The sequence below is a fragment of the Falco peregrinus genome, chromosome 7 (assembly GCF_023634155.1).
Source record: "Falco peregrinus isolate bFalPer1 chromosome 7, bFalPer1.pri, whole genome shotgun sequence".
Classification (NCBI taxonomy): domain Eukaryota; kingdom Metazoa; phylum Chordata; class Aves; order Falconiformes; family Falconidae; genus Falco; species Falco peregrinus.
Window position 1 is genome coordinate 79,711,380 of NC_073727.1, and position 27,432 is coordinate 79,738,811.

At 35.5% G+C, this 27,432-nt stretch overlaps 1 protein-coding gene across 45 annotated transcripts in view; it reads left to right on the forward strand.

Annotated features, from left to right (window-relative positions):
- RIMS1 (regulating synaptic membrane exocytosis 1) overlaps positions 1–27,432 on the forward strand; it is a 335,729-nt gene that overhangs the window by 212,679 nt on the left and 95,618 nt on the right. For 13 of the 45 annotated variants that reach the window (XR_008747990.1, XM_055809565.1, XM_055809523.1 and 10 more), the window contains 9 exons: positions 2,694–2,756; positions 6,148–6,225; positions 6,560–6,673; positions 7,133–7,222; positions 12,677–12,760; positions 18,033–18,110; positions 20,428–20,499; positions 24,651–24,833; positions 26,171–26,283. Coding sequence is in view for 44 of the 45 variants with exons in the window: in XM_055809565.1 (XP_055665540.1) it covers positions 2,694–2,756; positions 6,148–6,225; positions 6,560–6,673; positions 7,133–7,222; positions 12,677–12,760; positions 18,033–18,110; positions 20,428–20,499; positions 24,651–24,833; positions 26,171–26,283 (875 nt within the window). In the remaining variant the exon portion in view is untranslated. The remainder of the gene's footprint in view (positions 1–2,693; positions 2,757–6,147; positions 6,226–6,559; positions 6,674–7,132; positions 7,223–12,676; positions 12,761–18,032; positions 18,111–20,427; positions 20,500–24,650; positions 24,834–26,170; positions 26,284–27,432) is intronic. The other 32 variants (XM_055809543.1, XM_055809545.1, XM_055809560.1 and 29 more) reach the window with 12 other exon arrangements.

Consider the following 27,432-nt stretch of genomic DNA (forward strand, 5'->3'; position numbering starts at 1 on the left):
AATTTCTTATTCAGCTGATCTGAAGAGGAAGAGATATTAAAAAGTATCTTTTGTCAGTAGAAATAGATATAGTCAGTTAACTGTCCAGAAAATTTTCTTCCAGTAACGCCTCAAACCATGATATAAATGATGATAGATACATGAATTGTGCTTGAAGAGCAGGGCTTGCATTGAGGCTTTCTTGGAGATGAGCCATCAGACCAGAGCTACAGCAGCAATGGACTGCTAGATTTTTTCAGAGAAGTAAGACACAGTCTTCAGGTTTTTTTAATGTTCAGAAAACACTTTTAAGAAGTTTAAAGGTCAGACATGAAGGATGTATGTGGCTTATCTGCAGGATTTAAAGATGGGTCCATGTACTTACTCTCCTTGAGTAATAATCTTGTCTGCAGTGGTCTCCTTTTTCCTCTCTTCATCTGTCCCCCGGATTTCTTCAGTTGTGGAGAGAGTTTTCACTGTCTTTCAGTACGTAAGAGCAGCATTATAGGGAAGATCAAAACCAGGTTTTTTTGAGGAAGATAATCACATCCAAGGATTTTAAAAAAATCTTTATGCAGTACGATATGTTAGTATCAGTAGTATTATAAGTATTTTGTGGTGTTCGTTTACTGAACCCTTCATCTAAACAAGTACATTCAGGCAGATGCCTAACATAGACTTGGCTTGAAAGGTGAGTAATTACCTGATAGTTACATGGCAGAAATTACAGTTGCTGATTACTTTTCATCATTTTCTCAATGATCTGTTATTGGTCCCAAATTAATATCAAATATTCTGAATAGAGCTTTGTAAAAATAGTTATTATAGCCTCTTACTAAACCATCTGGTGTGATAAATTTCCAGTGGAACTGAATTGTCCACTTTACCTTTTTTATGTGTATTTACATATATATACACACACGTGTGTGTGTGTGTGTATGTATAAACATCTGTTAGGATAAGTGTTTTACTAGGAAATCAGGAAAGCTAGTTAACCAGTATACTTTGCTCTGAATTTAGGAACATCATCCAATTTTCAAGGGCATGTCCCTTTCAATTTATTTTGTTTCTTTTATTCCAAAATAAAATCTGTTAATGTAAGTACTAAAATACTCACGTTAGAAAACACTTATTTTAGAATAAAAATACTGATTCTAGATGTCTCTGAACCAGACTTAATTTATTATAGAACTGTGAGTATTGTCTTACATTACCAGTATACTGATACTGTGATAGATTCTTTTGCTTTGTTTTTTTAACTTGAAGGTTTCATGGTGGATTTGCTATTTTATACCCCTTTTCTGGATGAATTTTGTATTATTGTTTGCCGTGAGCCAATTACAATAGATACTCTTTGGCTTAGGAAAGGTAGAGTAAATTTTAACGAAGTACTCTGTGATTTAATGTAGGCTTTTCATCTACTTCTCGACTCTTAAGAAAATGGTAACTTTTTTCCTAAAATGCATGTTTATTTGTAATTTGGAAACCTACATGTAAATTCTGTCAGTCCTCTGAGCTTATGAATGGAAATTTTGCTTTAAAAAAAATAATCAGTTCAATTTTAATACATTTTGTTGCATCAAAATTAGGCTAGTGGCTCCAGATGTAAAGCTGAATCTCACACGACTCACAAGCCATTATTTCAAGGTCCCCAGTGTAGAATTTTAGATAAATACTACCTATACTGCATCAATTAAATGGGTCATTTTATAATGGCATGAAGCACAAAATATTGAAAAACTTCTGCTTTATCTATTTTGTAATGTTTTCTCTCTTTGTTGCCATAGTATGTCATATGATTCCCTGCTTCTTTTGAAATAGCATGTTTACATGAAGCTTAGCTGTAATTTCCCTTTTACAATAATTAGCTGGTTTGGAGCTTGGTCATTCTGATTGTGTTGAAGGGCATAAAACTACAAGATTAATCCTAGGGATATTTCATATCATAGTCATATTTACCATAGGCATAAATATGTGTTAATTTTACCATCTCGCTGGCTGTAGCATGTGTTTGGTTACAGTAAATGAAAAATAGAATGGGCAGCTGATTTTCTCAGTTGAAAACAATAAGAAGCAAAAAGTGTGATGGCTGATAAGCATTTTTTTTATTTCTTTAGGATTGCATTACAAAATACTGTCAAGAATTATGAGTCAGAATTTATATACGGCCAAACATAATACTTCCCATGAACATATCTTTTTGTTTTTCCCAAATGGGTGACCGGTTACTTTTACCATAAACCGATCTGCAGTAGCAAACCCTCCCTGCTTTTTCACGTATGTTTTTGTGGCCTAGGAAAAAAAACCCCAAACACCCAGACAGCCAAACAACAAGCATAATTATATTTTCCTACAATATTTCTTCATTAATTAATTCATGAGAAAGGAGGTTATTAGAGAAATGTAGCTGGTTTATGGATTCCTTTTGCCATGAAGAACTCTGAAAGAGTACTTCTGAATTTTAAAAGGCGAAATCCCACAAAATTAGGTGCCACGCTAAAAGGAATATGTTTAAAATATATTTATCACAGGCATTTTTGGGCTCATACTCTTTGAGAAGTGCAGTCTGGGTTTGAACATTATCAGACTATCTATCTGGGTGGAAGCTTCTTGTTTCTTTTTATGTTTTCATTTGCATATCATTGGCATAACCCATGTCATCTAATGCTTCATAATTATATCTGTTTCACTCACCACCCATCCTGTCTGTGCAGTGAGCTTCTTATGCTGCCCAGAGCAAAACGAGGAAGAAGTGCAGAGTGCCTACATACCATCAGGTAAATACAGGAATTCGGTAATCACGAACACATCTGGTTAGTTGTTTATACTTTGTGTGCCCGACTTTTTCCATACTGGTATTTTGTCCCAGTAAGCAAAGAACTTCCTAGTACATTGTGGTTCTTTTTTCTTCATTTTAGTTCAGATTGAGATGTGTATATATGTTTGTGAACTTCAGGAGTAAGGATTAAAGCAGTTGAAGAAAGTCTGATTTTGCAGTTGTATTTTGTGGTAGATTTTCTGTCTAGTCAAAGAAGTCCTGATCTCCCAATGCATGATAGTGTTATAGTTTCACACAATCATTTTTAATTGTTTTTATATTTTCTTTTATTTGCAGTTTTATGTTTATATTATAGCCACACACAAGCCAACAATCTTTACTTGTTATGACACCTAATCTCATGCTAATTTTCATCATTTGCAGGGGAAAGAACAGTGATTAATGAGGGCTCACTGGGAACCCCAGATTTGAGTGGTCTCGCATTACTTGTTTTTGCATCTATAAATTGTGCTATAAATTAGATCCAGACATAATATACTTTGTAGTTTGGGCTTATCTTCAATCTTCAATAATCTTTTATTCCAAAGCTTAGAGCTTCCTGTCTCAACTCTTCCCGATGTTGGGAAACTAAGTGGGACTGAAATATCTTTATCTAACCAATCTAATTCTGCACCCTTTATTTTTTTCACCACATCTGTTAACCTTGTTAAAAATACTTGTCAAATTGTGTAGAAGGTCTTCCATTTGGAATCAGTAAAAATATAGGTTGAAGTTGAAGTAGTTAACCATTCAACGACTTCAACCAATTAGTTAACCTTTTTCTGTTCGAGATCTGGCTGTTGCTAAGAGTTTTGTATCAATGCTGTATGTTTAAAACCATCAAACTTCTAAAACCATGTTGTCTAACATACTTATTCATTTACTTGGTGTAAGATAGGTTTTCCCCTGTAGGGTAGGGTTTTTTCTAATATGCCTTTGGTTGCTTTAATTCTCTTCATCTAATTAGAAACAGCATCAAAGATGCTGTGATAGGGTTCTGTTATAAGTCATAATACTATAAAAATATAAAGGTAAAATAATAAATATGAAAGCTGTCGAAACAAACCTGTGCATCAATTAAGTTGTTAAAATTTAAGTTTTTATTATCAGTAGAAAGAGTTTTATTCTCATACCTCAGTTCAAAGAAGCTTTTTCCTCAACACTGTAGGTTTTAAAATGTAATCGTTTATTTCACTCCCTCTTATTTTATGTCTGTTTATTGCCACATAATAGCATTTTTTCCTGCTTCCTTCCTATGGCCTTTCTCTTTCTGCTGCATTTGCTATGGCTTCACCCTCCCTCATTGCCCCCAGCCCTGTGCTTTATCCTTTCCCTCTTAAAGATTATAATTTTCTTCAGAATTCTTCAATGAAAACGCCTAAATTCTCACTTAATTCACAAAGTAAATATTGTAATATGAACTTCTGATGCACTTTGCCAAACCACTATATTTTTCTAATATTTTTACAAATCTACTGACCAGCTAAAAATTGTGCATGTGCAGCAGTAAATAAGGTAAGAACTACACTGATTTCAGACAGGATGGCCCTTTCTTGTCATTTTCCTTGTTATAACTATTACTGTGATTTTTTGTAATCAAGAAAAATAACATATTCACCCCTTTACAGTAACAGTAGTGGTATACTGTAAAAAAAATAATGGTACTTTTAATAATGTATTGAAGGTGAATATAGGGGCAATAGAAGACAATGGATTGATTTTTAATTTTTCTCTGAGACTTATGTAGCCTAATCCAAGGTTGAGTATTACCCAGTAAATTGCCAATATCCTTCCTTGACTGAATAGTCTCAAAAACCCTTTCAACAAAAAACTGGTCTGTGCATTGGTTGTCATCTTTTGTCCTTTCTCATTTGTAGTGGGCTGAGAGGGTTTTATCCTTATTTTCTAAACATCTTAACTGAATAATGTTAATTGTTAAGACAGCTTCAGCTTAAACTTGGAAAGAAATTATAAGGGTTTCATTTTAAATGAAAGAAATATTAATAGCAGTAGTCCAAGCTACAAAGTTGTTATATGATTACTTTAATACACCAGTTTAGAATAATACTAGTCCTAGCTGCCCATGCTGTCGATCTGTATGCAATTGTTGACTAATAGCAGAAACAGTGGGAGGACGTGTACCTATGCCATAGACCATGGGTTCTCACATTCCATGTCTTAGGTCACACCCACTTTGGTTGGTAATATCTGCTTGGTAATATCTGGACAACCGTTCCTTTATTCCAACTTTGCAACATCACAGTGACCTCTGGTACAGAAGTGAGCAGTGATGACCACTAAACGTGTACAAGAAGGGTCAAAGCCCCTCTGTTAAATCCCTCAGGGTTTTAAAAACACTAGGGTTTCCAGGCAGGATTTCATAACTGTGAGTGACACAGTTGTGTTTGTATTGTTGATCTGCTGTGCGCGGGTCCAAGCCTTAACAGGAATCAAAATGTCGTATTAGGACAGACTGTTCTTGAAGCTGCAAAATCCTCAAGGCCACTGGTCCTTCTGCTAATAACACTGCAGCTGTGTCATGTGGAAAATTGTTAGAACTTGATTATTAACCTTTAACCATTAAATGGCCATGATTCCCATTCAGCAGCCACTGTCTGCCTTTAAATTTCTCCCTTGTTCCTTGGGTAGAGCTGGATAATAAAGAAAAAAATTCCTGTTTTAAAATCTCATGTATTCTAAGTGATGATATTCAACAGTTGTCATGTAGCATCTCAGAGTGCTGCTGTACTGGCTGATGTAGTAGATCTCCTAGGTTTTTTAATCAGCTTATTATTATTAGCATGTAATTAATGTTAGATTTTGAAGCTGATACACGACGTCCAAAAGACATTCAAAAATACCAGATGCTAATACATCTATAATTAAGTTTTTGATACTATATATATCACTGTTTTAGCAAGGTTTTCGTGCTTAGCTGCTGAAGAGGTAAAGTCTCTGTAGATTTAAGGCATCAGTAAGAGAAATAAAGAGCATATTTAATAGCAGTCTAATCCTTACAACAGACTGTATATTTTAATGGGGTATCTCTATAAAAGGAATTTAGATTACTTTCATTACAAGGAAAAAAATCTGAATTGTACCAGTATTGTCACAAGTTCATGCACTGTATTAACAAAAATGAAAATATAAAAATGTGTCACCCACATAGCTGTCACAGTAGTTGAGAAAAACATATAATGAGAAATCTACTCATACAGTTATTAAACATACATAGAATGTTATGCATTTATTTTATGTTCTGGTCAGTGTTGCCTTGCCTTTACTTGTGCTTTTATTTCTGGCATGTTTTTGTGTTGTTCTGTTTTCTTTTCTGTTCCACCACATTCAAGAAGTTCTGTTAGGCACTATAAAACATTACCACCCAAGATGCCTTTACTAGAAAATGCTACTCATTGGAATCTATACAGGTAAGAAGTGTTTAGAGTCCCTTTTAAGTAGTTAGTTCCTTTTAAAAAAAAAAAAAAAAGTCTTGCCTTGTTAAATAAAAAAAAAAAGTTTCATACACTTTTATAACCAAAAGATAAGAGATCTAATCCTAAAATAGCTTCACTTAACTGTTTAAATTAACCTCTACATTACATAAAAAACCCCAACCAAACCACTTTGCATTAGGTAGAGTTGTCTTAACTGTTAAAATCATGTTACATGTTTTGCTTTGTTACATTCTTCGGTTTATATACAAGATTTTGGTTACATGTCAAATTTATTTTCATTTTGTTTAAATAATTTTCATTTACAAAGCTCAACTCTTCCTGCATGTGCTAAGACCAAATCTGTGATTAGACAGGATATTTCACTCCTTCGTGATTGCCTTAATTCACAAATACTGAAATTTGGAGATGATCAGCTGGTTAGGTAAGAAAATGAGAATTAATCCCCCATCCTGTTTGAGTCTAATATGGATTTTCAGAATAAATAAGCTTCACTGTAATATGATTTCACATATTATATGCAGTGTATCACATCCTTTTATGTTAGCTTAAGATTTACTGCTGTTAATAAGGATTTAGATTTATTGTCTGATATTTCTCATTCCACTTTCTTACAAGTGGATGTTGTTCTGTCTCATTCAGTTTTAAACATTTCAATGATGTTAGCAAAAAAATTTCTAGCAGCCTTTTGTTTGCTTTTATTTTCTGAACAAATCTTGGCACTGTCATCCAGTCAGCTCTTTTATTTTTTCCTTACTTAAATCATTGTGATTCTACATTTTCTGTAAAGAGAGCATTATTTTATGAGTTAATATCTAACATTGTATTCCTTTGTTTTCTTTTTCTTTCTCTTCTACCATTGGATGCAATGCACTGGCACTAGTGAACTACAGCCCTCCCTTGACAGGGCTAGGAGTGCTAGTACCAACTGCTTGAGACCAGATACTAGTTTGCATTCACCAGAACGAGAAAGGTATAAAATAAAAACTTATAAATTTCTTGTCATCTGTGCTGGTGATCTTTATCAGTTTTGGTTTTCTTCATAAGAGTTCTCTATGTTTTTGTACATTCATGTCTGCTTTGGTATTTGTAGACATTTTTGCTCCTATGTCATGTAAATTGTGTGTTGGAGTTTATAACCGCTTCTGGCTTCTTTCTCTGTTTTAGTTCAAGCTGATGTCATTGTTTACAAAAGTCCTCAGTATGCTGATAATAGCATTGCAGCGTAAAGTATTTTGACAAAGTACCACTTGGTTGTTAATCTTCATCATCATTTGCTAAAAAGTATTATGTTTGTTTCTTGTCTATTCTGTGGATTGCTGATAAGGCTGTGACATAATTTATAAATTATGACAAAACTGTCATATTTGAAACCAAAACTGTAGTTTATATAGTGATGTATTTTCTACAAAACAGCCAAACTTCATTGCTTTCTTAAATCTAATCTGCTGCATCTACTTTTACAATTACAAGGCAAATCACTGCATTGTTTTTTTCACTCTGTGACATTCTGTTAAGGCTCACATAACTCTTAAGAAGACATGTTTGCAATTGAAATGAAATATTGTTGTGTCACATACGTTGTGCAGGCATTTTATGGATGCTTTCTGAATTTTTAATATTGCAATAGCTTGGTTCAGAACCTTAGATGAACCAAATACTACTGGTATGTTTGACAGATATTTGAACTGTACCATTTTAGAGTGAGATTTGAGCTTCACTAAAGGCAATAATAGGCTTTCATTGAATGGGAGTATGGTCGAATATACGATTTCATCTGCACAATACGTATTTAACTAGTGTGGCAGTTAATAATGCAAAGTTGTTCTGTCAGTCAACGCATAGTGTGGTGGTTAGTAACAGTTGTATCATTTTCGTTACTGTGGGAAAGGACCTGTGAAGAAAGGCAATAAGAATGTACTTTTCTCTTTATTATAAGGTTTCTCCTGATTTTTTTGGTAAAATTTCCCCTTCCTGCCTCCACACTTCCTACTGCTCCTTGATTGGAACTTTGCTCTTCTCAAGTTGCGCCCTTGTGGCAGAGGAGTGACTAATGTTCTGCTGAGACGGCTCTATACTAGTTCTTTCCTTTTTAAGATTGCGCTGAAGATATCCTAGATAACATATAAATGGCTATTAAAAAACAGAAAAAAAATATGATGGAAATAAGGCCACTCAGAATGAAATACAGGATATCATTCTAGATTAAAAAAAATAGCATCATATTAATAACTTGGTGTGTAGATATACGCAGCTGTTTTGATTGACAAGTGGCTATTTAATGTAGTAATGTATGGACAAGAGCAGTATGTTTTGTACTTTTATTTCAAGACACCACCCATCAAGTAGAATATTCAATGAAACAGTAACAGGCAACTATAAACTATCTAATTAAAATATTTTTACTCAAAACTACGTCTGTCACTGATGTTAACTAGTTCTACTATGGTTTTATAATTCATGTCCAGCAACCTCTGTCCAATAGGCACTGCACAGGGTCTGCAGCATTTTTCATGAACTCCTTGTAAAGGAAAGTGTTTAGTCTGTGTTAGTGGCTTCTGCTGCTACTAAACACTTGATTTTGCCAAATGATCTGTGGGTCTGATCCAAAAAAATTGTCCATCACTATGAAATTTTTACTGCTTTGCTCTTAGAAGTCCAAAATAGGTGCTTTTGACTTGGGATCCTTCATGGGGGTGTAGAAAAGCTTTTTTTTTTTTAGGAAATGAGTATAAAATTTTCCATGATGGTTCAGTTGAAAATAATAAGATCTGTGTGGCTCTGACAGAGGATTTAGGACATTTTTAAATTTTTTTTACTTATGACATTGATTATTTTTTTCCAATACAGTCCAGGTTTTGAAGGATTCTATTATATTTAATTTATAAAAACCACCAAATCAATCTTTTTGTTTTGGGGGAAGCTAATTTTAGAAGACTTAATTCGCCACTGTTGAATGTGTTTGCTTACACTTCAACATGAGGTTAGTGATCAGATGCATGTAATGATAGAGGACCTTTAGTTTGAAGAACACAGAATTAAGTTCAAGATGTGTAGAAAAAATTTTGTTTCTGTGCTGGACAAGGCAAGAATAGGGGACTTAAAATAGTTAAACAGTAGGAAAGCTTTTCTGAAAGCAAATATAATGAAACACTGTAATAGATGATATGGAAAAGGTTATTGTGACTTCATTACTGGAGACTGAGATTAGACAAACATCCGTCAGATGTAGAGTTGGTCCTGCTTGTAGCAAAGAGAAACACTATATGGTTTTGTGAAGTCAAATCTATACAGAACCACTTTATTATCACTATACTTGAGGGACCTATGCTGAAGGTATTGTTAGTTATTTTCATGGTGTTTCTTCTCCCCCCTCACCACCCCTGCATGGAATTGTAGATTTTATTTAAAAAATTACACTTTTAGTCCTCAAAATACAGACTTCTAAATAGGGTATTGTATATTTTCTTCAACACAATTATGAGTATACTCACCTATGGAAAATTATTTCTACTTATTCATCCCCAACCTTTTGTCTCAGAGGGTATAAATTAGTTTGTATTTGAGATCAAGAGTGAAAGTGGTCCACGAGCTTTTTTTAACAAAATGGTATTAGCTGTGTGTAACTGGTGGAGAGCAGAGCCCTCTCTGTGTGTCGGTGATTTGTTGGAAATGGTTTTGATCCTTAAATGCTATACAACTTCATTCATGTAATTTGGAATTTTCAGAGTAGTTACTGGTTTTTAAGCTGCTGCTTTGCCAGTAAAAGTCATTTTGTTGACTCACATGTAGCAGCAGAAAAATGCTTTCAGCAGTATATATGAATTTGGGATGCATAAGTCTTGTTAATTGCACTAAACCAAAACAACAACAAAAAAGACATTATTTTTCTCTTGCTATAAGCTTCATCATTTGAGCAAGGAAAGTCCATGTAACTTGACTTGCAAACTGACCTTGCCCTGACACAAGCCTGCGAACGTTTTTTTGGTAAATGGAATGATTTGGTGTAGAACTTAATCCTTCATATATTTCTCTTGGGCGCGGTATAGAGTAGGATACTTAAAATATCCAGTCCTTAATAATACATTATACAGTTGCGCCATACCTGCCTTTTTTTTCCTCTCCTCCCACCCCCCATCCCCCTTTATTCCAAGCTGGTGGTGGTTTGTTTTTTTTCCAAAATGAGTGTGTTGTTGAAGTTCTTGTCAAGATCTCTGAGGCACATTAGTTTATAATATAGTCATAAATATCCTCTAATGCCATTGAAAATGTTTTTGCAGCTCCTACTTCCTTTAGTATTTTTTGATTGTCCTTTTGACTATGTTTCAAAATTTCTGGGTTTTTTCTTTGTAAATTGGGTACCATTTCTTTAGAATGGATACATTTGTTTGTGACTCCCAGCCTCCCATCAGGACAGCACATAGGCATGAGATTTAAGTGCAGTGTGTGAACTGATTCAGCAACAGTTTCTCACTATAATAACATCTTCCCCAGACTGAATTAAGATTGCAGCCAGTGATGGTTTCTTAGTTATATGCAGTCTGGCTTTTATTTACCTTCTAAGCTTCTTATGTTGCAAGCAGTTGTTGCATTAGCAGTTAGCGCAAGAGCAGTTCTATGGATTGCTACTGCTTGTATGCTTTGGTCCTCAGAGGTTAGCTAGTAGAGATCTGAGCAAATAAAACAAAGGAACACAGCCCAGGGATTAATTCATGTACAACAGGGTCAGCATATCCGTGAAATGTGGCTCAGCAGCTGTGTTAGATTTGTCCTGAGGTACTTCACTGCAGTAGGAATCAAAACATTTCAAAGGTCTTCAGGATACTGGCTATCATCTGCTCACTACCACCTAAATAAGATACAAAGCTGAATGCTTACATGTTACTTAGTCATAAATAGGTAACAGAAGCTGAAGCTGTCACTTCATCTAGTTGAGACCTGTCCTGATTTCAATTTGATTTTTCTAAGGTTTTATATTAAGTCTGAAGCGTTAGGTGTTTATATTGCATGCCTTTAACAGTTATGTTGAGTATCACCATTTACATTTGAAATAATGTACAGTAAAATAGCTGTTTGCATTAGTTATGCAACATATTTTGTTTCCAGTTCTTTTCAACCATCTAAAGGAATAGATTATTGCATGTTTGTCTGTGTTGTACTGTGTTTCATGGTCATTCAACATTCAGTGAAAGAGAGCATGTTCTCAAAGTTCATACTGCATGACCTAGGTAATTCTGTCAAATGCTGTTTAATATTTGTAGTGGATATCAGCATATTAAGGGCTTTGACTGGGTGCACTGATGCATTAACATTTTCTTTAACTCTTGCTTTGGAGAGAAAAAGAAACTAAGTACTAATAACCTATTTGCCTTTGAAACTTCTGAAAGATCTACCTAACTTTTCAAGTGATGCTAATCTCCTTGAAACCTTTGTTATTTGCATGTTCCATAAATCAAACCCTTTTCCTTATTACATGGACTGGAAGGATGCCTCAGAAAGTGAAATATTAGATAATTGTGCAGAGGTTATGAAAACACTTTCCTGTTTGTAAATAAATCAGTATATTTTGATTTTGTAAATTGTTATAAATACACTTGTATTACAACCACATAACATCCCAACAAAATAAGCAATGACAGTGTATAGTATAGTATATATAATTCTAAATTAAATTACCTTTTTCAAGAAAAAAATCATGAGACACCAATTTTCATTCACAATTCAGGTCCTTTTTGTTAAGTTTAATTTTACAACATAATCTGCTGACATGTACTGCAGGGATACGGAGAAATGAACAGAAGAGGAGGCTGTCTGCATACACTTTCAATTATATGAAAAAATAACTGCCTCTGTACTTGTACACAAATGTGTATAAATTAGTTGGAGCTAATTAATTTACCTTTACTCTCTTGCTGTGTTCCAGAAAAGGGTCACTTTATGCCTTAGAATTTGTCTTTTAATTCATAGTCCTACATTTTTACTGAGAATGCATTTTTCAGTGCAAAGAACTAGGAGAGATAGGCTGTACAAAATACCAGCCCGTAGTCGACAGAAAATGACCATCGTATGGTCTTTGAAAAGCTCTTCTAGTTTGGAATTATGACTTCCTATGCAAATGACAGGCTTTGTAGATAGTCTAGCATTTGAGAGTATTTGAAAACTTAATGGTACACTATGTAAAAGACTTATATTGGTCTAAATTCTGCAACTTTTGGCATACATTCTCTTTGTTTCAGCTGTAATGTTTCTGAAGTAAGCAGCCATAAGAATCATATACTTGGGGAATAAAAAACTGCTAGAAAAAATAATTAAATGACACACTTTCATTACTTTTTGGGGTATTTTTCCAGTCCCAAATCCCGTATATTTAATTTTATCACAAACTAAATATCCTATTTTTTTCCTGTTTTATTGAACGGGCAAACAGGGGTAGATGGTCCCCCTCCCTAGAGAGGAGACGACCTACTAGTCCCAGGATTCATATCCAGCATGCATCTCCGGAGGATGACAGGTACTAGTCAGCTCCTCCCAGTTGAAAAGTGGCTTCCTGCATCTTGCACTCTCAGAAGAGTATACCAAAATTTAAAAGTTTGCGTATATGTAGACAGAGATTTACAACCTCCAGAAGCCCAAAAAAATAAAACAGCAGCTTAGATATCATCTCTGCATTTTGTTGAACTGTTATAAAGCACCTAGGAATTAAAGTTTTTTCAAGTTTTCTGTTTGCCTGAATGGTCACATGCCGTAAAAAAGATGTCTAGTACAACAAAATGTCATCTGTGTTAATATTGCTTAGTCTGTTTTTACCTACTTCTGTAAATATTGGTGGTGTTTTCACTGTGTGCGTTATAGTATGACAAATATTTGTTGTAGAGCCTCTTCTTGTCTAGGTGTTCATTTTTATTTTTATTGAATTTTTTGTCCTTTTTTTAACAAACTTTTCCTAAGGGGAAAAAAAAAAAGCACAAACTGATATTTTGGAACTCTTGCTAATATTGCTAGTTGATATATGTAAAAATTGGCACTATTTGTAAATTCTGTCCAAATCAGGATGGTCTCCATGGAGCAGGTTTTCCTAACAAGGTAGGTTTTGGTTAAAAACACCAGGGCTTTAAATAATTTTTTTTTGCTGAATACCACCTATGATTAATAGAAGTGCCTTTATTTTTTTTCTTGTCATGAACATTCTATTCAAATCAGTTTTGGTATTCCATTGCTTTGGCAGTTGTATTTTTTTTTTCAAGATAGAGCTAGGTTTTCTTTAAACAAACATTATAATTTCTATTGAGATGCAAATTAAAAATTCTCCCTTCAAATTTTATCTGTTACAGTAAGATGGTTCATGTAAATAATCCATGTGTAAATTCTTTACAAAGTTGTACTTAAAACTGTTAAGACTGGTATATGGTTAAAACTCAGTTACTACAGTGCTAGTACTTACCTTCTGCTGAAGTCTACCCACAGCGCTTAAATTTGTACTGTAATTTGTCTTGTTTGCTTGATACTGGGCGTATTCCACTAAAACAAGGTGGGAAGAGTGCATTTGGATAGCATTTCTATTTGAGTAAGACAGCATTATAACATTAGGTTTGTGAAACATTTTTTCAGAATTGTCCCCCCTTACAGATAGTGCATTTCTAGAATTTTTGCCAACACATCTTTTTGATGGGACAGCTATAAATAGTTTACAAATGTACTTTGTATTGTTTAGGCATTTTTAAGTAATTTTGCTTCCCTTTTTTCAAGTCAATGGAAAGACTGGCTTTGACTTCAGTGGATCAGGCCTGATAAAATCATTGAAGTGATTAGAATTAATTCATAATCATATCCCATATGAGGTTTTCATCTAAATACTGCCATTCTTAATGCAGAATTGTAAGCCTTTTGATATCAGCTAAGTTTTGTGGAGAATGAAATCATCTACTACCTGTTACCAAACGTGTTACAGTAAAGCATCTGTAGGATATAGAATCTGTGGAAAAGATTTTGAGTCAGAGAAACAGCAGCCTAATTTCCTTAGTGAAGTCTTGTGCTTGGAAGTCTTGCAGGTAAACTGGTCACTCAAATCCCATTGATGCAGTCAGTAATCAACCTAGAAGGAGTTTAGGCTAACCTCAGTCTTGATGACTGGTTGTAGCCTCCCAGATTAAGAAAAGGTTGTAGAATGTTGGTGTGGTGGGTTGAACTTGGCTGGATGCCATGTGCCCACCAAAGCCGCTCTCTCACTCCCCCACCTTAACTGGACAGAGGAGAGAAAAAATATGACAAAAGGCTCGTGAGTCGAAATAAGGACAGGGAGATCACTCAGCAATTACCGTCATGGGCAAAACAGACTTAGGAAAATTAGTTTATTACCAATCAGATCTAAGTAGGATCATGAGAAAATAAAAATAAAACTTAAAAATACCTTCCCCCTACCCGTCCCTTCTTCCCATTCACTTTACTCCCAGATTCTCCACTTCCTCCCTCCCAGTGGTGCAGAGGGTACAGAAAATGGGGGCTGCTGTCAGTTCATCTCATGTTGTTTCTGCCACTCCTTCCTCCTCAAGGGGAGGACTCCGCACACTCTTCCCTGCTCCAGCATGGAGTCCTTCCCATGGGCTGCAGCTCTTCACGAACTGCTCCAGCCTGGGCTCCCTCCCACAGGGTCACAAGCCCTGCCAGCAAACCTGCTCCAGCCTGGGCTCCTCTCTGCAGGGGCCACAGGTCCTGCCAGGACCCTGCTCCAGCACAGGCTTCCCTCGGGTCACAGCCTCCTTCAGGCACATCCACCTGCTCCAGTGTGGGGTCCTGCACGGGCTGCTGGTGGATACCTGCTCCACCGTTAACCTCCACGGGCTGCAGGGCACAGCCTGCTCCACCATGGGCTGCACCACGGGCTGCAGGGGAATTCAGCTCCAGCGCCTGGAGCAGCCGCTCCCCCTCCTTCTGCACTGGCCTGGGGTCTGCAGAGCTGCTGCACTAACATATTTTCACTCCTCTTTCCCTCTGCAGTTTCTGTTGCACAGGTGGGGTTTTTTTCCCTTCTTAAATGTGTTATCCCAGAGGCGCTACCACAGTTGCTGATGGGCTTGGCCTTGGCCAGCAGTGGGTTCATCTTGGAGCTGGCTGCAGGGGACATGGGGGAAGCTTCTAGCAGCTTCTCACAGAAGCCACCCCTGTAGACACACCATCCCCACCCCCACTCCCACCCCACACTGTATCAGAACCTTGCCATGCAAACCAAATGCAATTTGGCTCTTTGCATTGCATGCCCAGTACAAGATAATAGCCCACAATGTCAGCAGAGTATCAGTGAGGGCATCAAAGGTGCTTTACCTTTGTATTCTACTCTAAGTTTGCATTAATTCTGATCATTTCCCATAGCTTTGGCAGTTAGCCAGCACCACTCAGTTGTATAATATATGGGTTATTTAGTATGTATTTGTATCAATTTGATAACTAATGAGGTGGATGTTAGGGAATGAAGGATCAGCAGCAGTAACTAACTTCTTATGACCACTTTCAAATCATATTTTCACAGCTTAATTGACTTTGACAGATTTTATCTTACTCTTCGTTTGAGTACATTTGAGATTTATCTTACAATTTGCATATAGGGTGCAATCAAGAAGATCCATTTCTGAATGCATTTCTTAAACACAAGCTATGCATTATTTCTAATTTTGATAATTTAAATTCAGGTTTTGCAACATTGTATTTATTGATAATGATTCATAGCATGAATTTTAGTAAAGCTTTTTGCAAGATTGTTGTTATTCTGGAATTCATTCACTTGCTGTATCAGAAAAAGTGACTTCTTGATGTACCTTGACAAGATGAGAGATGGGTTATATGTTATTTCAGTGTTAATAATTAACAAGTGTTTGGCTAGTATCATGTATTTCCTTAAGACATTTTAAAGAATCATTTTTGGTTTGAATTTGATAGCTTCATTGCTGGGAGGTTTTTTGGTTTTTATATAGAAATTTGAGTTAGGAAGTCTGTCTAAAGTGAAAGACATTTTGGTAACTGGAGGACTGCAAAACTGTGAAATTGTAAGTGATGGTAAAAACAAGGAGAACGAAAGCTGAGCATTTAAAGGTAGATGGGAATTGTGTTCAGACTGTTCTTTTTGAGAAGTCTGCATATAATTTCAACATATAACCAAGGCTGGATAAAATAAACCTTTTAAAAAAAAATATTTCTCATAGACTTTCAGTTAAGAGAAGTAGCTTTTGGTGGCCCAGTAGTCATCCTGAAGCCAGCTGTTGAGAAAATGGCCTTCTGGTACTTTCACGAATACAACCCGAAGTATGTTCTGCACTGCCAGTGGCAGACTGATTTGGTCCAGACGATCCTTTTACATCATTCCAGCAACACTATATGACTTGATCAGGGAGGCAGTTTTGCAAGACATGAATTGAAGTGCTAGGAATGAGTGTGAGAAGCTACCAAGCCTTCAGAGTAGTTGTGAACTCCCAGCTCACAAACCATGTACATCCAGCATTTCAGAAATGTTCAGGAAAATTCAGGAAGTATTGAACATAACATACGTGATGGCTTTAAGGCTACATAAGTGAACAGAGTCACTGCAAACTGCTAAGGTCTCTTGTACAAGCCAGTAATAAACAATTTTAAATGTTAGACCCTGAATTTTATAAAAATGTTATTTTGTCACTTTAGGAATAGTAATTTTTAATTTTGGTATGAATATTATCATATTTCTGTGTATAGATTTTGTTTACACTCAATGGTGATAAATATTTGAGACATGGGTCTTTGGAACATGAACGGTGAATAGCTTGTCTTTATATAAAGTAATATATATATAGTGCTTGTCTGTATACATAACAGGGCCTTATTGGTCAGTGGTTTGGTGTGACAGTTGGTAGAACTGTGACCTTAAAGAGAAATCTAACATTTTCTCACCCTAATGGAGGTATAGATGCAAATTTATTACATTTAGATTACTAGTTGACTGCAAATTTTGCTTAGTTTTCTCTTTAAAAGCCAAATTTGATATTTAGGGGAAAAAAATCTTACATTGATACACCTTATCAGGATTATTTTTTTTACCGTATATTCCGTTAAAAAATTAATAATATACCAGCAAGCTGATAATATTTATGCTAAACTGAAAGCTGTGAACAAAATCTGAGATTCTTAAACAGTATCAGCACAAATAAAAATAATATACAAATTAACAAATATTCTGAATATCTTTTTCTTTTAAAAAAGTTGAGGCAGTTATTCTACTCCGCTATTGGATTGTTGTTAATTGTTACTGTAGCAGACTGGCTGGCAACAGAATACGAAGTTTTCATCAAAATGTATGAAATGATGAAATTTACTTGCATTTTCAGGATAATTTGACAATATAATGACAAAATAGACATTTTTCAAATTCCTAAGGGAAGTTGTTCTGTATAGGTTTATATGCTAATCTAATGAACAGTAGTATAGATTAATTCTCGAGGATAACAGCCACTGTTGAGCCTCAGTGCTGCTGTTCAGCATGTAGAGTAGAAGGGTTTTTAAAATATTTTTGTGGCTTTCATTCTTTACTTTATTGCATCTTAGATTGTTGATATTATATCTAAAAAAAATAACATTTCCTTAAAGTGCATGGATTAAATCAATAGAAGGGGAAATGAGAAATATAGCCTTTCTCAGCAGATAGTGCCTTAGTATTTTTGGTTTGTATATTTGACTGCATGTCTCCACCTTCACTGCATGTGACCATCTCTCTGTTTCTGCTCATTCTGTCCAAATCCATATCCATGTTTCCAAATTTTGTGAAGAACAAGGACGCTGGATTCTTGCATTCCAAAACAGGACAGTGTAGACCACCTAAGTGCTAAACCTGGAGCAGCACAGAGGTATCTGTATTTACTCAAATCCTAGTTCCAGTTAAATTAGGTATTGGTTATAGTATATTCTTCATATGCTCTGTGTGATACTTTCACGTATTTAGGTTTTCCATCTTTTTATGTATGAGTACATATATGCTGGTATTGTTCATAGGTAATATTTAATCCCCTGTAAAGTACATTTAAGAGGTAATTTTGAGTATGACATGAGCATCCTTATTCCCAGTGTACTTGTCACACATTGTATATGGTACAGTCTTTAAGATCCTGCGTAACCCAAACCATTCTATGATATGAAAGGACACCTACCTGTAAATATGGACCTGCCAATGTCCACAGCGTGCTCAAGTTGAGCTGGGACTGAGTGCTGTAGTAGGCTGTTGAGCTATATGGAGCTGTATAAAGCATCACCTTAGCAAGAGGAAGGAAACAGAAAGGAAATTGTGATATTAAACATATTTCCAATGTGTGCTGCTCACAAGGACAGCATAGAGAGCAGAGAAATAAGTCTATTCAGCTCACTAGTGCTATATATTACTTTGTTACTTTTCACGAAAAGCATATCCTACTCTCAGCTTTTCCAACCCACAGAAAGTCACTATGTGCTCTTTTTCTCCATTGCACATAATGTCACAGTTTAAGCAAGTGACATAATGAGTAAGAGGAAATTAAGCCCCATAACCAACCAAACAGAAAATGAAGACGGTGACATCATCTGACTGATAATGCTGCTGTGTTCAGTGGATCTAATTATAACTTCAAATACTTTGCTAACCGTAGGTTTTAAGTAAAGCTGCAGCATTTAATACATGTTTCTCTGTATATCCACCTTGTATTTGTCCTAGTAAAGAAAAAAAATTAAAAATTAATGAGAATATACAAAAGTAAATCTGAAGAAAATAGTTTGAGGACAAGGGGGATTTTTATTTGTAATCCCAGATATTATTTTTGGAAAGAAAATATATGACCTCTCCTCATGCAAAAAGCATTTTGTATTTTGCTACAGTATTTTCTTTGTTGTGGAACATACTACATCACAATATAATGCTTATCAAATATTGCAATGGGTACAAATCATGAAAATCCACTATGAGTATAATTCTTTGGGTATAATTTGGTGTTACAGCTGTTTAGGTATCTTCCAGTTCAGGCCCTGGATTACTCTTTATAATAACCACAGAGGTTTAAAAGGAAAACATTTTAAAAAATATTTTTTCCTATTTGTTTTGCCCACAGTAATTTTTTTATAGTTTAATATATGACATTGGTTATATCATTGCAAGTTCCTTGACATATTTCTTGCACCGGTATAAGATGCAAGTTAGGGTTTGTCAACATTTCTGGTCTATCAATGAATAATCATCGCTCCCTGGTTTTGACCCCTCCTGAAATACTGTATGCACTTTTTCTAAAAAAAACAAACAATATACTTTGATGATTATCAGAGGTATAAAATTGTAAGTCCTAACTTGTAAGTGCTCACATTACTATGGGCAGTAAAGAAAATTTTGGAACAGACAAGACTTGCAGAGATTTTCATAGTATATTTATAGTCCTGGGTCATAATGGTGAAACATGCTTTAGCTTCATTCCTACATTTATTGACTCATCCTACTGTTCATTGTTAAATACTTGAATTGTCAGAGGTAACTAGTACCTCACTATCCAAATGTCAGATGAATTCTGTAAAAGATTTACGAGGGAAAGGGGTGAAGGAATGAAATAAACTTCTAACTTACTTATGTATACCGGAAAAAAATATTTAAACTGTTTCTAAAAAACTTTAACAAGCCTAAATTACGTGAGATTTTTGAAAAGCCAAGTTTTAATCAATATAGTGACAGTGTTATTTAAATCTGATGTGATGCAGTATTTGTCTTGATTTTGAAATTTAGATTTAAAATCAATTTTTAAAGTTTACATTTGACTAGTATTTTGTGGTCCTTCCTGCAACATTTTTTTTCATGCTGTCTACTCTGCGTTTGTTTTCATTGCTGTTGAGATGACTAAAAGGCCTATGAGGAGGCATTATTTCTAATCAAATACAGACTGTAAAGTGGAAACTAGCTGCAGGTTCAGTCAGTGTTAATGTTAGGTCCAACGCTTTGTTACCTCATAACTTGCACACCATCAGCCTCAATCAAACCTAATCAGTGCAATGTGTCTTAAACCTTGATTTCACCAGCCTGTTCATGACAATAGTTGTCTCTTTTTCATCTGTCAACCATTGCTGTTATTACCTTTATAATACATTAATAAATAATCTTCATATTTCTGTATTATTTTTCTTCTTTGTTTATTTCTTTTCTGACATGTCATTTCACAGGCAGTCCAGAAAAGTGGAAAGATATAGCAGCCAAAAACAAACTAGGAAAACCTCGGCAACTGAAACAGAAAGGTAGGATTACTGATGAGTAAACATCTCTTATAATCAATCTGGTTCACTTTTTCAGAATATACATCTAATATGACTTTTGAAGTAGAACATCTGTGACAGTACCAAAATTATGTTGTAATTTGCAGGATTATTTACTTTGTATCTATATTAGCACTGCTTGCTGTGTTGCATACATAAGGAATTTTTCTGGCATTCTCCATCGTTGCAGATAAACTCAATGGTAAAGACTGGCAGTCCATCCATTTTATAAGCCAAAATCTGTGACCCATTGCCACTATCTTCATATCTGTAAGATGAAATTTGGAAATGCGTAGCATATTTCATTAGTATGGGCCTAACACTTTTCTGCACTTTACCAGTGATCTTTTTTCAAAAAATCTCACCTATTTTAGAATAACTTTGAGGATGAAAAAAATATATTAACAGACTTATAATTCATGATGTTTCTGATCACAATAATTTCACTTTATAATATAAAAATGTTAAGTTACACATTTAATTTTGTATAGAAAATTTTATAATCTATCATTACATGAAGTTAATATAAACACTGAGACTTTAACTTGTGTATTCATTGAATTTTCCTGTATTTGTATTACATTGTAACTTTTAACTTTGATGCTACAGTAGTTAGGATTATGTATTCAAATTCTTAAGAAAAAGTGAAAAAAAAAAATATATATACTAAATCATAAGCACAGCTAGTTAAGCTTTAAACCCTGTGTATTGGCTGAAATAAGAGCAGTGAGGAGGGGTGAGATCCTGCCTTTGTCAGAAATAGATTTCTGTTATCTTGATTAGCAGAGGAAGAAAGTTCATCTCTTTACACTATGAGGGTGAAAAACTTCCATGAACAGCACAGACACATGTTTAGTGTCAATGAAAATGCACATTATGTAGCAAAACTTCAGAGCCTTTGTTTTATTTTACTGCTTCAAGTCCCGGAATACGTTCCTGATCCAAAAGCCATGGTTACAATTTTCTTGATTTTGATGATTCTGTTGTCACAACAGCCCAGTTACTTTTTCTGTTTAGACCAGAGAAATTACCTAAATGATGGCTGAAATTCTTGCTGTGTTTAAACCAGGACAGTTTTGCTACTGAGATAGCTAAAGGCATTTTTTACCCCGTTTTTTTCTAACTTCTGAAGACTAAGGGGAGGCTGAACTCCAAGGGACTCAGTTCTTGATAACCATTCAGTGACGAACACAGTGCAACAAGAGCATAGGGAAACACAAATTGTGCTTTGCTTTTTACATCTCCATGGCACATGGTTGTAGGTTTCATGTTTCCATAAAATGATTCACTGCTATTCACAGAATTGTCTGAGTGCTGTAGTTTAGCGTTTCATTATAGATATAAGGTTGTGCTAGTGCCAGAAAGTTTTGATAGGACAGGCAATTAATTTTCTTGTAAAAAGGCAACTATAACTCAAGACTATTTCTTCCTCAAATATCCATTTCTGTCTAAGATTTAGTCTTTGGTTTGCAATTTGTAGATCTTGTCTACTATTAACTAAGCAGATTACTGGAATAAGACATCAGCATGCTATCCATTTATCTATAAAGCCTTTCAACACGCTATGTAAAATTAAGTTCTCTATTGTGATAACTTAGGAAATGTACATAAAAGGGGAAAAGCAAACCTTATCAGGGTAGTTTACAGAACCTAAGAGTTCTACTAATTTGATGACATAAGCCTTAAAGATGTGATTCAGTAAACTCTTCTGAAGAAGTAAAACTGGTTACATGAAAATCAAGTATTTTCTGTGTTGTATGAATGAGGAAAGTGGTGGTAAAAATTGGTTCATCCCAATCCTAAAATGTTTTCTTTCAGCCCTAACTGATCATCCCAGAAATGCCAGATTACCTGTCATATATGTTACGATACATACAGTCTTTATATTTTACATAGGACCCTGTGCTAGGGTTGCACAGGATTGGCGATGCTCTCTTTATTTTTTTAGTTTTTGTTTATAGTTCTGTTAGTGGCAGCATGTTTTATTTAGTACGTGCCACTGAGCCATCAGTCTGAAGAGAAAGAAATCTGAGTTTCCTTGTGTGCAGGCAGAGCTAGAACCTGTAGGATTCCTCAGTAAACCATTGCCAATTGAATTAATAGATTTGCTGCTTGCAGTGTTGCTTTCCTCTGTGAGGAACCAGATAAGCTACACACATTGCAATCTCATTGCTCACCAGGTATAATTTCTCTCCCAAATTCCTCTTCTCTCCATAATTCTTACCTCATTTCCATCTTGTTTCCTTAGTAATACACTAGTTTTTGTCTCCTATGCTTGTTCCTTTTTGTCTCATTCTCCTGATCAGCCATTTGCAGACTTCTTCCTTTCAGCAACTGAACTTTCTCCTAGGCCAGCAAGTCCTTAACTCCATTCTAGTTTTTCTCCAGTTCCTTTTTAGCTCTTATTTTTATCTGCTTTTCCATTTCCCTTTTAGCTCTTATTTTTATCTGCAGCCCCAGTAGCATATTTGTCTCAAATGTAATATCCCAGCTAATGCAAGTCTTAAGCCCGATTGTCTTCATGTTAGTTAAGCAGATCCTCTGTCTCTCATGGAAGGGGACAGTCTCTAAAAAGGCTGTTACTGAAAGAGCAGGAGGTAAGTTTCTGAGTCTCAGGTGACGTGTCTGTTCTGTAATGGCAAGACAGACTCTCCTAGCGCTTCACTGAGATGAATTCCAGGATAATTAGCCTCTAAAATGAGAAAAATCTGAACAGAGAACATGATGACTGTTAGACCGGAGCATTTAGTCACAGTAAAAGCAAGCAAGCACTTTCTGGCAGAGTAGGATCCATACATACCTTATGGATGTTATGATGTTTAAACATCGAATAAAGCATGCATAAAAGCTGATTGCATGCAGTAGTTGGCATGGATACTTCTACGGTCAGCATGGAGAAACAGGAATTTTCAGAACTCGGCTCATCTTCATTATTGTAAGCATCTTTTAGAATCGGGGGAATCGGTCTCTGCAAGAATGTTAGCGTTATCACCAGGGCAAATCTGGAGTTAGGCTAAAGAACCATTAAGGTTTAAGAGAGAGAATGTAGCAAGGGCAACAGAATCCTGGTTTTGTTGCATTGTGACTGGACTTCCACATAAACTGTTACTGATGAAATGGCCTTGAAACTAAACCTATTTGTTATCCTTGGTAGGCATCTGCATGTTGTCTCGTATGTACTTTTTTTAGGGTGACTTTTCAGTGCATCATAGTCGTATGAAGTAGACAGTCCCTGGTTACTTTGCCAGTATCTTGTGGGAAAGTTGTGTTGAGTGTGTGAAGGGAGACTTCATAAGTTGCAGAAATTAAAAAAAAAAAAAAACAAAAAAACTCACAATGAAGTTACATCACAGGAAACTGAAATTTCTGCAACAATGGCAGATACAGTAGTACCACTTACAAAATGCTGTATTGCTGGGAAACCAAGAAAGAAGAAAAAGGCACAGTTAGAGTACTTTGTCACTTTCCAAACTTGAAATGTCTCAGGTTATCTCATACTTGCAGTGTATGCAATTATTAAACTACCAATAATTATGCTTTATTATGTTAACACAATGAATCATTTTACTGTATATTTTAATTATATTTTCATTAGACTTCCTTCAGAACTCTATTTCTGTTTTAGGACTTAGAGCAGAAAAATCCTTAAATAGATCCCTTATTTCAAACTCCTAAGGAAACCAAGGGAATTACATAGGTGATTACATATTGTCCTTTTTTAGGACACTAACTGAAATCCAGTTAATATTTTTAATAAACATAAAATATATGTTTTAGAAACAGAAATGCTTTGTGGTAAACCTAGGTATTCATAGCCTACTTTCTGCTAGTATTTAGGTCATATGTGTTGTTCACTTGTGTTTAAAATGCAGCTAGAGTTTTTGGCTGACTGTCTGCTATGTGCAGTGCAGTTCAACAGGTCCACAATTAGGGTCAAGTGCATCTGCAGTGGTGATTGTTCTGCAGTTCATGATTTTGAAAATAGATTTGCATTCAAAATTAGTAACTTTGATCTGAAATGTCAGCCCTGGTCCTGCAGCCAGGATTTGCAATGTTCTTTGATGGAGGGGGACATGGAAAGGTGTGCCTGGAGCTAACAACTGAACAGTTTCTTTTTGGCCCTGATGTTTTAGGGGTCTGCTACCATGTCTTTCTAGAAGGGGACTTCCAACCCCACGAACAACTGAACAGCCAGTCATTAGGGGAAAACACCACGCTCGCTCCAGGTCGAGTGAGCACTCTAGTATCAGACCCTTATGCTCTGTACATCACCTAGCGCCGGGAGGGTCGGCGCCACCTTCTCCACTTCTGACAAGGTTGCTATTATGTGTACAGCACAGCTTTCATGTTCTGCCCCCCAGGTGTCAGTGTGGTGGTGTTCTTTCCTGAACATACATGGCGCGTTCACTCATTCTGGCACTGTAGATTATCCTCTTTTCATAGTATTTACACTTCTCTCATATCCTTTATGCCACCTATCTTCACCATCCAGATGGTACTTCTTGTTGTTGAATTTAAATAGTTATGCAACGCAAAATAAAAAAAAAAAACGGCTGTGTTTTGTCCTTCCATTGTTGTGTTTTGTTCTGTATCCATATGAAAATTATCAAAGCTTTTTTCTTGAACACTGTGCAGGAAATCACATACTGTTCACACAGCTAACTGATCTTACAGGCTAAGAGAAAGTCAGTTGATCTGTGTAGTGTGAAAGCCAACAGTATTTGTAACTTGCACAAATGTGTTACATAAAATTGCAAATAACCTACTTACAATGTTAGTGTAGTAGATGAACTGCTTATTCACTATAGTGAGTGTGGCATTACTGTAACTGGCAAGGACATTTAAGAGTAAGCTCTCCCTCTCCACGATCTGCTTCTTCTCATCTTTGTTTACTTCCTTAAACTTTTCCCCTAGTTATTAGAGATGGCCCTACTTATTTTGCATACTTACCAGCGTTCCAAAGGTGTTTGATGTGTTACACTCAGATGCTGTATCTATGTATAATAAATCGAGTAGCCAAGGTGTTCTGAAATAGTGCTATCTAGAATTCAGCTACAGGGATTTAGGATATATACTTAGGTATGAATATTAAAAATCTTGTGCATTTGTTGCACGCACACATACATGCACCTCCCCCAATACCAAGGTTAAAGGTCTTTTTCCTTCTTTGAGTTCAGGGAAAAACAACATGTTATCCCATGGGCATAGATACTTGTTGTCCAGTGCTCTGTGGCCTTGTGCAATTACTGCATCAGCACAAAGGGAATACAAGATGCCACCTCTATATTTTATTTTTTGTATTGCCCTAGTACCAGTACAGGAGAACATATATAAATTGTGAGTCATATGCATAAATGGTTCTTAGAAAACTGCTTTTTGTCCAGTGTTTTTTGGCTAGTACTTTATTTTAAAAATCAAACAACAAAACAAATGAAAATATTTCTCCTGAATTGAAGGTAGTTAGAGAAATTAAACATAAGGTTTTGTGAGTTAACTGGGTATGTAGTCCTGAGTATGTGCATATGGCATACACCAAATGCAAACTTCTTCAAATCCATCTTTGCTATATGCAACTTAATATGTGATTGAAATTCAGAATATACAAATTCTCTTTATTTGGGTTATTTCACTTCTATCTTAATTTTATTTGCAGAATACACCAACAAGGAAGTCCAACACAGTCTCCTCCTGCAGACACATCCTTCAGCAGTCGCAGGGGAAGACAGCTACCACAAGTTCCAGTAAGAAGTGGCAGTATAGAGCAAGGTATCAAATAATGAGCTTATGATAGCTCAAACTCTTTGATTTCTTACCTTTCTTTACTTAAAGTCTACTTTCATAAATACATGTTCGATGCTATAATTCTACCAATAAAGCAATAGAAGAGAATGAAAGCATATTTGTAGTCTGGGAAATCCAGTAGAGTTTTGACTGGTGGATTTTACACATGGTTTAGTTGCCTTGATTTTCTAGTACCATTTTATGTTTGTCTGCTTTAAAATTTCTATTAGAGCTGTGGAAGTTTCCAGCATGTGTCTAATGTGTATTCAGCTAAAGAAATCAGGGGCAAATATTTTGGCAAGTCTTACTCATTTATTTTGTGTTTTATATCAATTGTTGTGCACAGATTAATAATAAATATCACAAATCTGCTTTTCTTCTGGAGTTCATAGTCCAGTGAGTAAAGAATGAAAATAATCACTATGGGGAACGTGAAAGCACAGGTCATCAGCTCTTCCTTAAGAATAAACTCATCAGGCAGAGTGCTGCACTTTTCTGAAAGTGTCAATGTAGACCTAATGGTTGTGGAAGATGTTTTACCTATTAATATCAAATAAGTATGAGTATTGCTGTTTCCTTTTCTAGCAACATACAGCACGCAAAGTATGAGCTATTGTGGTAAAATGAAATACACAATGGGTAATATTTGCACATTCAGGTTTTCTTCTGTGTTTAAAAAGCCTCTTTTCTCATTGACTACATCAATAACTGAGATCGCCATGTACTGCAAGGTTTTCTTCAATGTGGAAATGACAGAAATGCTTCTAATTATGAAATAATTATAGTGTTTTGTAGAACTGTTGGCAGATCACTTTCTTGAGTAGATAATGTTGCTGGCCATGAGCTTTTCATCACGATAGATTACCATAGGGGTTTTTTTGTATGATGGCTTACATTAACATGTGATCAGCTTTCATGAGTTTTATGGCTTTGGGCTCTGATGACATGCTACACCTTCAGTTAATACATATAAAAGTGTATTCTTGTTTTATACCTTTATTCTGAATCATTAATAGACTAATACAAGTGGGTTTTATTAATTTTAAACTTCACATTTGAGTCATCTCATTTTGTTTTGTAGTGAACCTAGGACTGTCTAGATTATAAACTAGTTACAAACCACATTTACAGCTT